The 16365-nt window shown below is 39.1% G+C and overlaps 2 protein-coding genes across 3 annotated transcripts; one reads left to right on the top strand and one right to left on the bottom strand.

Moving 5' to 3' along the window:
• Positions 1-7926: 7926 nt before the first annotated feature.
• On the top strand, positions 7927-11110 carry LOC121752156 (probable galactinol--sucrose galactosyltransferase 6). Its single transcript, XM_042147064.1, has 4 exons — positions 7927-8239; positions 8326-9668; positions 9746-10090; positions 10176-11110. Exons 1-4 carry the CDS (start codon positions 8039-8041, stop codon positions 10864-10866), a joined length of 2580 nt encoding a protein of 859 aa, XP_042002998.1. The 5' UTR covers positions 7927-8038; the 3' UTR covers positions 10867-11110.
• Positions 11111-11492: 382 nt separating this feature from the next.
• Positions 11493-16105, bottom strand: LOC121753156. 2 transcript variants are annotated; one of them, XM_042148353.1, is made up of 7 exons: positions 15772-16105; positions 15554-15680; positions 15025-15138; positions 12413-12611; positions 12297-12342; positions 12134-12209; positions 11493-11971 (listed from the first exon to the last, which is right to left on the bottom strand). In XM_042148353.1, exons 1-7 carry the CDS (start codon positions 15826-15828, stop codon positions 11679-11681), a joined length of 912 nt encoding a protein of 303 aa, XP_042004287.1. In that variant the 5' UTR covers positions 15829-16105; the 3' UTR covers positions 11493-11678. The 2 variants fall into 2 exon arrangements, with proteins under 2 accessions (XP_042004287.1, XP_042004288.1); XM_042148354.1 differs by having other exon boundaries at positions 11796-11971; positions 12450-12611.
• Between the last annotated feature and the right edge of the window lie 260 nt (positions 16106-16365).

The following is a 16365-nucleotide window of genomic DNA, read 5'->3' as shown; positions in this document are numbered from 1 at the left end:
ATCTAAGGGGAGAAAAGGAGTTTACCACTACCCTATATATATATATATATAGGGTAGTGTTAATCTCCTTTTCCTCTCTTAGATTTAAGTTTCTTCTTAATTGGAACCGTTAGATTTGAGGAATGGACGATCCGGATGAGAAGCTTACTAATGATCCCGTCGTTGCATTATTAAGGCCTTTTTGTGCATTATATGGGTAAATTGGTAAATGCACAGTACCAAAACCGCCCAAAAACGGAATGTGCGAATTATAAGAGGGATTTTGCTATCAGCTTCATCTACTCCCTCAATTCATCACTGCAAATTGTCTCCCCACATTCCCACCACTTTCTAAACCCTAGCCGCCACCTGAAGCAACCGGAAATCTACAGAGAGAGCGCGATTTTTGTACGTTTCGCCGTCCAAACATTATTCCAATAGTGCGCGACCATCTCTGTTTTCAAACTCAGCTTGGTCTCGATTTGCTGAAATCATAAATTCGTTTTACTTTTTTGTTAGGGTTCTGCCTATTATTGGGTGTGAAATTATTTTCTAGTTTGCCATGCTTTAGTTGCAGATTTTGTCGACGAAATCTTAGCGGTTTTTTATATTTGTTTCGTCTCGCAGATACATTATGATGAAGAGAGGCCGACCTTCAAGATCTCAACCAACGCTGCTGAAGGTGAGGGATCTATTTCATTTGCGTGTAGAATTTCTGGTATTGATGTACATCATTTAGTATTCCATGGTCCATTCGTCGGCGGTTTTTTGGTAAAAGGGTGGTAGGTGAATGTAATTTCTTGTGCATTAATTGATTGATTGGGTACATTATTAGTCACTGTTTACACATTATTCGTCAAGTATTATCCATTATTTGACTGCTTCTGTATACGGGTGATTGGGTGAATGAATATTCCTATGTGCATTATTTGATTGAATATATACATTATTTAACTATTATTAATCATTATTTATCAATTTATAGGTATTATTTGACTACTTATGCACATGGGTGAATGGGTGAATGCAATATTCCTGTGTGCTTTATTTTATTGAATCTGTACATTATTTAGCTAATAGTTTACATTATTTATCAAGTATTGGGTTTTACGTGACCGCTTGTTTATATGGGCGAATAGGTGAATGTCATATTCCTTTGTGCATTATTTGATTGCATGTGTACATTATTTATCTATTTTTATACATTATTTATAAAGTATTATGCATTATTTGACTGCTTGTGTATATGAACCTAGTTGATGCAATGTAATATTTTGTTGTGCATTATCTGATTGCTTCTGTACATTATTTAGCAAGTATTATATATTATTTATCAAGTACTATACATTCAATTACTGCTTGTGTACATGAGTGAATGGTGCATTAGCTAATGTAAATGCAATATTGATAGTTTCCGTTATAATCATGTTCTGATGTTGTATGTTGGATAGCAGTGAAGCAGCTTAGATTGGACATCGACGAAGTGGTCGATGATGTAATTCCAGATGGAATTATCCAGAAATTATGGAAGAGATTAGCAGAGACCGGGACAAGTACAGCTCAGGAAGAGCCTGAGCATAGGAAACCAGGGTGGTGGAAGGTCGACCATCTATACAGCCTCAGATATGGCCCCTGATAGGGAAGTGCTGAGCAAACTAAAATGTTGTATACAATCATAACAAAAACATATCAGGAAAAATTACATTACAGTACATATATTGTACATCACTGATTACATAGATTACATTTTACAATATTATTTGTACATTACATTTATCGATTGATACTACCCCCTAGCCGATATGATAAATAAACCCCAGAGTAAGGACTGATTCTCATGGACTTAGTTACGGTTGCGTTGCTTAAACCATACTACACCCTATCCCCAGGGATTGCTAAACCCTTGGGGAATAATTGAAACGTGCCCCAAACAAGCAACCAGTGCCAATCGTAAACTATTCGTAAAATTTTATAACATAAACAAACAAAATGGTTCAGAAAACATATACATTGCAGTTCACAAGTCGTCCATTATATAGTCAATAACATGCATTACCTAGTACAATTTGGTGCATTATGTGTATCGGCTTAAACTACCACCCTAGCGACGTTGATAACTAAACCATAGAAGAATGACTGATACTCGTGGACTGTAGTTACGGTTGCGTTGCTTAAACCATACTACACCCTAGCCCCAAGTTTTGCTAAACCCTTGGGGAATAATTGAAACGTGCACCAAACAAGCAACGAATGCCAATCTTAAACTATTCATGAAATTTATAACATAAACAAACAAAACGGTTTAGAAAACATATACATTGCAGTTCACAAATCGTCCATTATATAGTCAATAACATGCATTACCTAGTACAATTTGGTGCATTATGTGTTTCGGCTTAAACTACTACCCTAGCGACGCTGATAACTAAACCATACAGGACAGACTGATACTCGTGGACTTTAGTTACGGTTGTGTTGCTTAAACCATACTACACCCTAGCCCCAAGGATTGCTAAACCCTTGGGAATGAGTGAAACGTGCACCAAACAAGCAACGAATACCAATCTTAAACTATTCATGAAATTGTATAACATAAACAAACAAAACGGATCAGAAAACATATACATTGCAGTTCACAAATCGTCCATTTTGTAGTCAATAACATGCATTACCTAGTACAATTTGATGCATTATGTGTATCGGTTTAAACTTCCACCTTAGCGACGCTGATAACTAAACCATAGAGGAAGGGCTAATACTCGTGGACTTTAGTTACGGTTGTGTAGCTTAAACCATACTACACCCTAGCCCCAATAATTGTTAAACCCTTGGGGAATGATTGAAACGTGCCTCAAACAAGCAAACAGTGCCAATCTTAAACTACTCATGAAATTGAATAACATAAACAAACAAAACGGCTCAGAAAACTTATACATTACGGTTCAAACATCGTGCATTATATAGTCAATAACATGCATTATCTAGTACAATTTGGTGCATTATGTGTATCTGCTTACTCTATGGTGCACTAAATAATTTAACTCAACAATATGGTTTCATTGCAACGTGGAATAGGGAGAGAGAAAGAGTTCGGCGATGGATTAGGGGGGAGAAACACGTTTGGTGGGTGTGATTTTAGAAGATAACCGCCAAGATCTTCAAAGGAGAAAATCATGGAAGTTACCATAACAAACAATTTAGTAATTCCCTCTTTTATCCTTTTCGGTTTTTTATTGTATTTAATTTAATTGTAAAAGCCAATAATTTAGGCCCTAGGATCTTGGAAATAAATGGTGGAGATTAAGAAGGAGATTGGATTAAATAGGTGAAAAGGATTTGAATACAATCCTATATATATATATATATATATATATATATATATATATATATATATATATATATATATAGGGATGTATTCATCTCCTTTTCCTATATTTTCTCCTTTTTCCTTCTTAATATCAGCCATTAGATTAGAGAAATGGACGGTCAAGATCAACATTGGGTAATTAATCCCGTGTTGCATTATTTGTCCTATTTTGTGCATTATGAGGGTACAATAGTAATCTAATAATGGCTGGAAACCGCTACGAATAATGCACCACATGATCACGAGTAATGCATATAATTGTCTATATAATGCACAATATGTGAACGGCAATGCATACGAACAAGATGTGTTGTGTTATGATGTTTGACACACGTTTCTTGTTTCCCCTAAGGGTTTAATAAGCTTAGGGGCTTGGGTATAGTACGTAGACATGTATGTAATCTTCACATGGTAACGAGTAATGGATATATTTGACTATATAATGCACAATTTGTGAACTGCAATGCATACGAACAAGATGTGCTGTGTTATGATGTTTGACACACGTTTCTTGTTTCCGCTAAGGGTTTAATAAGCTTAGGGGCTAGGGTATAGTACGTACGCATTAATAACAAATTATAAAACGATACGAATAATTCACCAAATTGTCACGAGTAATGGATGTTATTAACTATATAATGCACAATATGTGAACTCCAATGCATACGAATAAGATGTACCATGTTATGATGTTTGACACACGTTTCTTGTTTCCCCTAAGGGTTTAATAAGCTTAGGGGCTAGGGTATAGTACGTAGACATTACTAAATGCACGTATGTAATCTTCAATCCGTTGATTAACCCATATACACAATACCTCTAATAATGCATAATATACTGAGATAATGACAATTAACAGCTACATAATGCACTACCTAAACCAAATAATGCACATACGTATATTCCAATAACAACAATTTGTTAGTAATGTCTACGTACTATACCCTAGCCCCTAAGCTTATTAAACCCTTAGGGGAAACAAGAAACGTGTGTCAAACATCATAACATGGTACATCTTATTCGTATGCATTGCAGTTCACATATTGTGCATTATATAGTTAATAACATCCATTACTCGTGACAATTTGGTGAATTATTCGTATCGTTTTATAATTTGTTATTAATGCGTACGTACTATACCCTAGCCCCTAAGCTTATTAAACCCTTAGGGGAAACAAGAAACGTGTGTCAAACATCATAACACCGCACATCTTGTTCGTATGCATTGCAGTTCACAAATTGTGCATTATATAGTCAATTATATCCATTACTCGTTGCCATGTGAAGATTACATACGTGTCTACGTACTATACCCTAGCCCCTAAGCTTATTAAACCCTTAGGGGAAACAAGAAACGTGTGTCCAAATATCATAACATGGTACATCTTATTCGTATGCATTGCAGTTCACATATTGTGCATTATATAGTCAATTATATGCATTACTCGTGACCATGTGGTGCATTATTCGCAGATACCAAAATGTGGCAGTTACTTTTCCGTCAAATGTCAATAATAACCCTGTAATGCATACAACCACCTTCTATAATGCAACACGGAACCAGTTTTATAGAATCAATCTGATCCGTTGATGCCTTAGATCTAACGCGTAATATTAAGAAGAAAAAAGGATCTAAGATGTGAAAAGGAGAATAACGCTCCCCTATATATATATATATATATATATATGAAAAAATAATTTTACCTAAGATTTAATATTATATATATTATAATATAATTTATTACTACATATTTACTAAATGTTACTCCAAACTTACTAATAATTCAAGTTTAATTTTATGTATTAACTAATAATACTATTATAGTATATATTTATCCAAATTAACTAAAAATTCATGTTTAGTTTTATATATTGTCTATAATATTATTTCACCACATAAATATTTTTGAGATAATATGAATTTTATCTATTTATATATGTAAAATATGTACTTTCTTTGGTTACACTAATTAAAAATTTATGTATTTAATAATTATTTACATTTTACCATTCACTTATTTTAAATACTCTTAATATTTAATTTACTTAAAATGTTTAATACATGTTTTTGTTATATGTTACTATTAATTATAATATATTACTCACTAAATTTAATATATTTTGTAAGAGTATATTTAATTTTATATTTGCAAAGTAAAACGGTTCGACCAGTAATTGAACCGGTCGGACTGATTGAACCGTGAACCAGTAGTCTCGCCGGTTCACCGGCCGGTCCGGTTTTTAAAACATTGACCAAAATGGTATCCATCAACAAAATCTAATACAGTAAAACTCCCATGCTACAAGATAAACACGCAATTAATAGCATCATATTCTTCGCAATTTCAATATACCAAAATTCAAGTAGTCATGGTAATACTAAAGATCACATTTTTATAAAAGCTATAACAACATTTCAAATAAGAATAATTAACACCAAAACTATATTAATAATAAATATTTGGCCACATTACTTGAAAAATCATAAAGTTTAGTCAAATTCTGATCAAATCTGTAACTTTTAAAGTTAGTTAATTAAGTATCACAATTTTGACATTTTTTCAGTTAACCTATTTATTTGTATTTGAAAGAAATTGTGTATGTTGTTAGATTCGAAACTTTTGATTCTTTTGTAAATTTACATATTACTCACAAAAGAGATTTGTTTTAATCAATGTTTTAAAAATCGGATCGGCCGGTGAACCGGCGAGGCTACTGGTTCACGGTTTAATCGGTCCGACCGGTTCAATTACTGGTCAAACCGTTTTACCTTGTAAATATAAAATTAAATATACTCTTACAAAATATATTAAATTTAGTGAGTAATATATTATAATTAATAGTAACATATAACAAAAACATATATTAAACATTTTAAGTAAATTAAATATTAAGAGTATTTAAAATAAGTGAATGGTAAAATTTAAATAATTATTAAATACATAAATTTGTAATTAGTGTAACCAAAAAAGTATATATTTTACATATATAAATAGATAAAATTCATATTATCTCAAAAACATTTATGTGGTGAAATAATATTATAGACAATATATAAAACTAAACATGAATTTTTAGTTAATTTGGATAAATATATACTGTAATAGTATTATTAGTTAATACATAAAATTAAACTTGAATTATTAGTAAATTTGGAGTAATATTTAGTAAATATGCAGTAATAAACTATATTAATAATATATAATATTAAATCTTAGGTAAAATTATTTTTTCATATATATATATATATATTATACTAATAAAAATAAAATTTAGTGGCTGATAATTAAAATTAAACATATCACAACTAACAATCATTTAAAAGTATAAAACTAAACACAAATTATTAATTTGTGTGGACAAAAAATTATAGATTTAATGTATAACAATAATTAATGTTCACAATATTTCATTCAAGATCATGTGGTGAAGTGACTGAGATGTTGGTATCTTACCTAGAGGTCTAGGGTTCAATCCCTTCTAGTCTCGCATTTTAAAGATAAAAACCGGTTCCTGATTTCCGGTCCGACCGGCTGGTTCCGACGGTTCAAGGCGGCCTAACATACTAATGGTTTTTGGGGCCAAACCGGACCGGACCAGGTGTCGGTTCGCGGTCGAACCGGCCGGTCCGGACCTGTTTTTAAAACACTGGTTTTAATATAAATAATACTCCCTCCGTCCCAAAGAAGATGGCACACTTAGGAGATGACACAGAGTTTTGAGACGAAACTTTTTTCAAAAGAGGAATTGTGACATCTTTTGTGAAACAAATTAAAAAAAAAAGTATGATATCTAGTATGAGACGGAGGGAGTATATAAATTAGGCTAAAATATTTTGACTTTGATTCAACTGTGAACACGAGAAACTGAACCTCATTGTGGAATTTTTGATGAATATACACTAATTTTTTCCTTTACTTGCTTTTTAAGTAATTATTTAGATTAGATTAGATTAGTTTAGATTAATTCTTGTGCCTTTTTTGCTTAGCTATCTTTTGAAAACAAAATAACCGACCGCAAAATGGACCGGAATTTTAGACCTGCAACACCCATTCCCCAGGAAAACAAAAAAATCTGTACGACGGCAATTTTATATGAATAATACTATGCGGCCACGTTATGGTCGGCCATAAATTAATTAAATAACAAAAAAATTGATTTTTTTTAAAATTTTTGGTTTAATACTACTTGGTTTTACTTTTTTATCATCTTCATTATATGTTGCTCAACATGTTAGTGTTGCTCTTTCGTAGTTTTTGCTCAACTTATTACTACTGTCATTTCTTGATTGTTGCTCAACATATATAGTAATTCGTGATATTAATGTGTTTTACGTAATGGAATTCAAAGATAAGTATCAACTCACAAGTCCATTCACACACATATAAGTTTATATCGGTAATTCTAATTTTTTTATATATGTAAATGGACTAAATTAACTCTTTATGGCCATTTAGCATCACTCATTTTATATTCCAATCTAAAACATTTTTTCCTAAGTCACGAAAAGCCAACTAGGTCGTTAGAATAATAGTCTGTCACGGCGTGGATCCCTACGTGGCGTGACGATCTACCATTGAGGCGTCGACCCAATCGAGGAAGCTCCCTCCTTCCCCACTGTCCGATTGCCTTCCACCAATCCCCTTAGAGAGAGAGAGAGAGCGCGCACAACACCACCAGCAACAGCCAATAATGGTGGTTTCTTCTCTCTCAATCCCAATTCCCAATTCCAGAATACCTGTAAAACCTATAAATACCCCCTTCTTCATCACCATTGCCCCATTCACTTCTTCTTCCTCTTCTTCTCTCACACGCTTACTTCACACGAAAAATACATCTCCGCTCAACCTCCCATCGTCTTCTTCCTCACGCAATCGCGTTCTCGCTTACAGAGTACGTCTCCTTCCCCTTCAATTTCCGTGTCGCAGTGTTTAAATTGCTTGTATTTTCTCTTATATTTTGAGCTGAATTTGCTTCAGGGGACTGAGTTAGGGCGCAAATCCGGCGAGGATCCAGCGATGACGATCAAGCCAGCAGTCCGGATCGCCGAGAGGAAGCTCGTGGTGAAGGATCGGACGATTCTCACAAACGTTCCGGAGAATGTGATCGCCACCTCCGGAGCGGCGGCGGGGGCGGCGGATGGGGTGTTTCTTGGGGCGGCCTTCGACCAGGATCAGTGCAGCCACTCCGTCTCACTCGGAACCCTCCGCGACGTCCGGTTCTTAGCCTGCTTCCGGTTCAAGCTGTGGTGGATGGCTCAGAAAATGGGGGACAAGGGGCGCGACATCCCCTTGGAGACTCAATTCCTCCTCCTGGAGACCAAAGAGGGCTCGCATTTGGAGTCCGACGATGCCGCTGGCAACGACAACAAAATCGTCTACACCGTGTTCCTCCCCTTGATCGAAGGAAAATTCAAGGCCTGCCTGCAGGGGAACGCCGCCGACGAGCTCGAATTGTGCCTCGAGAGCGGCGATTCCGACACCGTGGGGTCCACCTTCACTCACTCCGTCTACATCAGCTGCGGCACCGATCCTTTCGCCACGATCGAGGATGCCATCAAGGCAGTCAAGCTCCACCTCGGGACCTTTCGGTTGCGGCACGAGAAGAAACTCCCCGGAATCGTGGACTGCTTCGGGTGGTGCACGTGGGACGCATTCTACCAGGAGGTCACGCAGGAGGGGGTGGAGGCCGGTCTCGAGAGCCTCAAGGCCGGTGGAACCCCTCCCAAGTTCGTCATCATCGACGATGGATGGCAATCGGTGGGGTCCGACAAGAAGGAAGATGAAAAGGAGGAGCAGGGGCTCTTGAGGCTGACTGGGATCAAGGAGAATGACAAGTTCAGGAAGAAGGAGGATCCTTCGACGGGAATCAAGAACATCGTCAGCATCGCAAAGGAGAAGCACGGGCTCAAGTATGTGTACGTGTGGCACGCCATCACCGGGTACTGGGGCGGGGTTAAGCCCGGGGTGGAGGAGATGAAGGAGTACGCATCAGCTATGCAGTATCCCCAGCTGTCAAAGGGGGTTCTTGCGAACGAGCCAGGGTGGAAAACAGATGCTATTGCTCTGCAGGGATTGGGATTGGTGAACCCCAAGAATGTGTACAAGTTCTACAATGAGCTCCATAGTTACTTGGCTGCTGCAGGCATAGACGGCGTCAAGGTCGACGTGCAGTGCATCTTGGAGACGCTCGGTGCTGGCCTCGGAGGCAGGGTCGAGCTCACAAGGCAGTATCAGAATGCTCTTGATGCCTCTGTCGCCAGGAACTTCCCTGATAATGGAATCATTGCCTGTATGAGCCACAACCTCGAATCTCTTTACTGGTATGTGTTGTATTTTCAAATTCGTGTTTAGTTGTATTGATTCTTGAATGTTAACTAATGGTGTGTTTTGGATGCAGCTCGAAGCAGACAGGTATAGTGAGAGCGTCAGACGATTTCTACCCGCGTGATCCGGTGTCACACACCATCCACATTGCAGCTGTTGCATACAACAGTGTGTTCTTGGGAGAGATAATGCTGCCGGATTGGGACATGTTCCACTCTCTGCATCCGGCAGCCGAGTACCATGGTTCGGCCAGGGCAATCAGCGGTGGACCTGTCTATGTCAGTGATGCACCGGGCAAGCACAACTTCAAGCTTCTTAGGAAGCTTGTCTTGCCAGATGGCTCCATCCTCCGCCCTCGCCTCCCCGGCCGCCCCACCAAGGATTGCCTCTTTTCAGACCCTTCTCGTGATGGTGTTAGGTCAGTAGTTTGAACTTTTTTTTATTAAGTGTGAAAGAAACTTGAGAATATGATTTACTGATGGATTGTTGTTGTGGTGGTGCAGCCTGCTCAAGATATGGAACATTAACAAACACAGTGGGGTTCTAGGCGTGTACAACTGCCAAGGTGCGGCGTGGAACAGTATTGAGAGGAAGAACACCCACCACCAGACCAAAACCGAGGCGATCACTGGCTACGTGCGGGGCCGGGACGTCCACTTCATCTCTGACGTGGCGCCTGACTCCAACTGGGATGGCAACGTGGCCCTCTACTCCTACAGGGTCGGAGAAGTCATCGTCCTTCCTTACAACGTGGCCATGCCCGTCTCCCTCAAGGTCCTCGAGCATGAGGTGTACACCGTGACACCAATCAAGGCGCTAGCACCAGGGTTCAGCTTTGCCACGTTCGGCCTCATCGACATGTTCAATGGAGGCGGAGCTATAGAAGGGCTGAACTATGAAGTGAAGGCCGGGGCAGAGCTCTCGGATGTGGGGAATGGATATCAAGCGGAAGAAAGCATTGTGGGTGCCGAGAGAGCCGAGAACTTGAGCTCGGAAGCCGTTGCAGTTGTCTCCATTGAATCCAAGGGATGTGGCCGGTTCGGTGCTTACTCTTCGACCAAGCCAAGAAAATGCAAGGTGGGTTCTGAGGTCGTAGACTTTGAATACGACACAGCATCCGGCCTCGTTACGTTGAACCTGCTCGAGATGCCCCGAGAGGATGAGAAGGTGCACAAGATCGAGATTGAGTTGTGAAATCATTGTATCAAGATTTTGAGGAACTAGTATGTAGCTATGATCATCCATCTTATTGCAAGATTCATAGTGTTGTTCCATTGGGGGGTCGGCAGATTAGGACATGGGTATGGATGCTGCAATGTGTTGTACCTTTTCCTACCCACCATGTCCCATTGAGAATCCCCAGCAGCATGTGCTTGTTGTACCTTGAGTTCATTCTAATCACACTACAATAATGTCAAAGTGGATCGTTCCATTGAAATACTATCTCATTTTATGTTACAAGTTTGCTTTAGAGTATTTTGTAATGTTTCCGAATGTTACCACCGGTGCTGATGGTGGGGTAGCCGTGCATCTAGCCAGACACGTTGGCACTTGGCAGCGTGTGCGTTCGTTCGACTCATACGGGAGCTGCAATTTCAATGCGGTGACCACGATCACTTCAACAAGTCCTTAATTCAAGATTTGCGATTTTGGTTGAATTGTTTTTGAACTAAATGTTGATTCATTTCATGCTTCTTACATATGTTTCAAGCTGCAAGGTTTGAATTTGGAGAAAGAAAACTCAGCGACGGAGTTTGAATTTGTAGAATTCCATAGACAGAAAACTTACATGAGATTAAAAAAATTTGTGGAACAAATACTTTACTTGGATTTGGATATTTTACTAACTTTATGACAAATGATTCTGTACATTAAGGCTATTAAAAACGTAAAGAAATTAAACTGGTGTATTAAGACTATTAAAAATGTAAAGAATTAAACTGGTGTATAATCCTCATTGGAGATTTTGGGTCGCTTCTTAATTTTGGGTCGTCCTATTCCAATGGTTAAGAAAGCAGACTTTCTTCCAATTCTCTGCAGAAATCATCAGGGTCTTCCGAGTCCTCATCGTCCTCCTGTGTTGCAAGGCTATCGCAAGTTTCTTTCCGTTTCTTGTTGTTTCCTCCCTCTTCTTGTTGGGTTGGCACTGCACTGGTAGGAGGACTGAATCCCGTTTGCCGATACAACGTCTCCTTCTGGGAATTCCAATCAGCAGCAGTCTGCTCAACCACATCCCCTATCAGCCTCTGGTTTTCTGCAATGTGCTTTATGCTTTCCACATCAACCACTTGGCTAGCCTCTTCAATAGGACAAAGATATTACAGCTCGTATTAGAAGGTGAAATGAGAGATGCATTTTGAACGCAGTTGATAGCACATGTTGTGATCTAATGCTCCGGAGACGTGTGGATGCAAGTCAATAAGACAGGACCAATGGAATCTCGGGAACATTTTAAAAGTACCTTTGATGGCAAGCTCCTTAGCGGCTGCATACTCGGACGATCTTTTTTTGAAAAGATCAACGTCAAGCTCTGTGCCCTAGTGGAAAGATTTAAACACACAGATATCATAACAGAGATAGTTTAGTTAATTAAGCAATCAAAAAAGGTAAGTGAAGAAACTCACCAAGTCCATGTGGATGAAGTGCTCAAGCCGGGAGTTAGCAAATAACCTAATGAGTAAAAATTGCACCTTTCAGGTAAGCCAACCAAGTTGTGATAGAAGAAAACACAGAAGCTTACATCTTATATGCTGCTTGAATACGGGCATTATGTTCACCTGTTACTTCATTCACTCTTTCTGCTGGAGAGCCTTCGTCCACACCTACAAATCCAAAAAGAAACATGTTCCTCTCCAGCATACCCTTCACTAGAGCACCAACTACATTCACACCACCAGCCTTTGCTTCAATTACAAGATTCTTGAGCTGTTTCAACTCTTCTGTCAAAGAAAATTATTTAAAGATCTGGGGAATAACACTGATAAGTTTTCATCTATTATCTTTCCCACATAATATAAATAACAAAGTATTTCCAAAACAACATCAAATTCACAATAATTCAGAAATGCAAAAAGTCTAGTCCTAATCGAAACAAAACCAACTTCCAGCCCTCCTTTTTTCTCAAGGACAAAGTCACAGTCTTTGGATAATGAATACTAGCGGAAGTCATCCGGTATAAGTTAACATAAGAGCATCCCCATCTGTGCTCTTGCCAAAGAGCACAGATGTGGGTCCGGACCCACTTTTATTACTTTTTTACTCCCTGCTCTTAGGCAAGAGCACACCACCCACATTCATGCTCTTCCGCAAAGACATGCTCATGGGTCCCACCATTCCATTATTCAATTTAAATAAAAACATTTCAACAATATTAAAATGCATTAAAAATATCCAAAATACTATTACAAATTACAAAAAAATAAAAAAGTACATAATTAAAATACTAAAAATTTAAAATTACATAATTAAAATCCTAAAAAAAAAATACATAATTAAAGGCTAAAAAATACCACCGTGGAAGACTATTCATCTGGCCCTATCCCAATGTTCTTCGGAGACCCCGTATCATTGCCAAATGTGAATCAAGTTGCTCGGGGGTCATATTTGACCTATCGACCAAATTGAGTTGGGCCAAAAGGGTCCACAATGAGTTGGTGGGGGGTTGAGGTGGCACAAAGTGAGCGGGTGCGGGGGCGGATGGAGTCGCTGCGCGACGGCGGTTGGCCGTCGCCGTCTTCCTTCCTTGCGGCTGGCGTTGGGAACTGCTCGGGCCGGCGTCGAGACTATCCAAGTTAGCTCCGGCAAGCTGGCTAGCCACCTCATCCTCGCCGGCGTCGGATAGGGATACCGACCTCAACCGTTTGCTGGAGGAGCTGGAGGAGGATGATATGCCTCCCCTATACTTCGGATACACACGCACCTCCTGCCAAGCGCTGAGGTACTTGAACGGTTTGTAATTTAGGGATTGGTAGGTCGCCAAGACGGCACTGATGATGTCGAGCTCGCTCCTGCCGCTCACCGCCGACCGTTCTTCCTGGAGGTAATACCCCTGAAACTTTTGGATTTCTTCGTTGGCTCTGAATATGTCATTGCGCACCATACTCTCATTGCGCTCGATGGTTCCATCCGGACGGTTTTCATTGTACCGGCGAGAGACGCGCCACCAAAACCTATCCCTGCTTTGGTTCGTGCCTATCTCCGGATCTTCGGAGATAATCAAATAGTCTTTGAATAATTGATCCATTTCTGCCGGAGTATACGAGGTGCGGACACCACGAGGAGTAGGAGTAGGAGTAGGAAGAAGAGGGGTTTGAGAGCCGCCGCTCCTTCCCGATCTGGGTTCGGGTGTCCACCCGTATCGCCCATCGGGGGCATCTTGGTCGTCCACTGGGTAAGGCCGGTAGCCACCCGGAACTTGAGAACCTTGTGTTTGAGGAGGGGCCGAAAATTGCATTTCCGGACTAGGGAATGGTTGTGAGCCGAACCATTCGTGGTTCCAACCGCGGGAGTCGGAGGAGTGATCGCCGGAGCCGGACATTTTTTTGAGTAAGAGTGAAAGATTGAGAATTGATAAAAGAAGATGAGAGAATTTAGATGAGAATTGTCTAGTGTGGTGTGAAATTTTTGGTGTGGAAGTGGAGGTATTTATAGATGAAAAATAAATTAAAAGTGAGGAGAAAACGGATATAATTTATTGGGAAGTGAGAAAAAATATATTTTTTATTTAAAATTGATTTTTTAAATTAAATTTGATTTTTTTGAAAAAGAAAAATCGAAAATGCCAACGGCTTTGCCGTTGGCCAATCAGAACGCGTCACGTCAGCCTGCTCAGCGGCATGGACGTGCTCGATGCATCGAGCAGCGCCGTGCCAGCGGCGGGAGTGCAGCAGCGGCGATAGCGGTGCAGCGCCAGCGGCACGGACGCCGTCCGTCCCAGCGAGCACCGCTGCGGATGCTCTAAACATTGGCATATACATTCCCCCAACCAGAAAAATGTGCTTGCTGCTTCTAAGATCTCAAGAACATGTACTTGTATTTCGTTTATGCTTGTGCTTTTGAGAGGGCTGTTAGATATACATTAACAATAAGAAAGCAATGAAGTAATTAATTGGACTAAAATAGTGAAGGACAAGACAGAGACTTATTGTATTGCAAAGTTACTAATGGTTCAGCCATAAATATTCTGCAGAGAGCAGGGAAGAAACATGTATAACGATAAAATCTAACAACTGGCAGCAACCACATAAACACAGATATTCAAGTATAAATTAGTGGATATTGTAGAATTCCCCATCAAATCTATAACCCAAATGGCATAACCACACCATGGTGAGAAACAAGTGAAATACTCACCCAAAGACAAATAAATTTTATAAGGAGGCTTGAACAGTTGTGTCTCAAATAGGTAGTACAAGCAAAATAGGCCACCTAATCTGTTGAAGAAAGAATCAGCTGAAACCATGTAGCCTGCAATCAGAAGAACACCAGTTATACAGTTACAATAGGAGAAATAAAAGTGAAAACAAAGAATTACATGATCAACACATAGTAATTCGTGCAGAAAACGAAGCCTTGTAAACATACAAACCTAGCAAGGCACCCGCCAGAAAAAGTGAGATTAGCCTTGAAGCTTTCCAATTTCACTCTTTGCTTACAGAAAAGTGAGCAATACTCACACATTTTGACAGCTTGTACACATCTAGATACTCTTTGATGTATTGGTATTATGAATTCATACAACCTATGATCAGATAAAAACAAGTTTTAACCCCTAATCTCCACACACTCACAAATTTTACAACTTACAAGAAACCAGAAACATCATAAGATCAATAGTTCAAATATGAAAAACAATAGATAGACAATGTAGTTGATAACTTACTGATGGAATGTGCATAGAGCGACTGCATAAAGAGACCTTGATTAGTGGAAGGGGCAGACTCGAATATGTAGGAAAACCTCCTTGAAAGCCAAACTCTTTTGAATTCAGCAAAAGCACTCGATTCACACTACACACCAAACCAGCAAAGTAATCACGTCAGCAGCAAATATGTACGAGAAGAGGAGGAACAATTGTCAATGTTGATTAAAATCAAATACCTGAGTGAATTCATGTATGAGCTCATCTATGTCCAGCTTGAACAGCTTGAGGTCCATGTCCTTGATCAAATAGAATAACCCCTCTTCTGGCACAAGTTACGATTTTGAGTTTTATCAATTCACAAAATAAAATATGCTGAAGCATCAGTTTTCTGCTCAAATCAAACTTCAAATAATGAATCACTTCCTCTAATGAGGCGCTCCTTGTATCGAGTCCGGGACTGGGGTGCAATCGGAAGAAAACGGTGGAACGCCGCCGAGAAGGGGGGCGGTGGAACTTTGGTGTGGGTGATAGAGATTATCGAATTTGGGGAGGGAAATTAATCTATTATGACCTTTCTAATTAAACTTTTCGATCCATAATTTATTATTCACCCAAACTTAAGGATTTAATTTAATTTTCATTAATCACTATCTTTAAAATTCCAACAAAAAGCTGTACTAAATATTAGGTATTTAGGGCTAAATGTTCATAAAATTTAAGAAGCTTGGTCATTCCCAAAACTTTAAAAAATACTACTATTATATTATAATTTTGATATATTTTTTAATTATCCTGCTTGAAATGGATTTGGAGGAAATTGCGTATAAATG

Source organism: Salvia splendens, chromosome 10 (genome assembly GCF_004379255.2).
Source record: "Salvia splendens isolate huo1 chromosome 10, SspV2, whole genome shotgun sequence".
NCBI classification, from domain to species: Eukaryota; Viridiplantae; Streptophyta; class Magnoliopsida; order Lamiales; family Lamiaceae; genus Salvia; species Salvia splendens.
The sequence above is the reverse complement of the archived record's forward strand: the minus strand, read 5'-3'. Positions and strand labels throughout refer to the sequence as shown.

Coding starts and splice junctions, on each gene's coding strand:
- LOC121752156 (XM_042147064.1), top strand. CDS start 8,039: ATGGTGGTTTCTTCTCTCTCAATCCCAATTCCCAATTCCAGAATACCT. Junction 9,669..9,745: donor AACCTCGAATCTCTTTACTG/GTATGTGTTGTA, acceptor TTTTGGATGCAG/CTCGAAGCAGACAGGTATAG. Junction 10,091..10,175: donor CCTTCTCGTGATGGTGTTAG/GTCAGTAGTTTG, acceptor GTGGTGGTGCAG/CCTGCTCAAGATATGGAACA.
- LOC121753156 (XM_042148353.1), bottom strand. CDS start 15,828: ATGGACCTCAAGCTGTTCAAGCTGGACATAGATGAGCTCATACATGAA. Junction 12,612..15,024: donor TAAAATTTATTTGTCTTTGG/GTGAGTATTTCA, acceptor TTTCTTTGACAG/AAGAGTTGAAACAGCTCAAG. Junction 12,210..12,296: donor ACTTCATCCACATGGACTTG/GTGAGTTTCTTC, acceptor TCTTTCCACTAG/GGCACAGAGCTTGACGTTGA.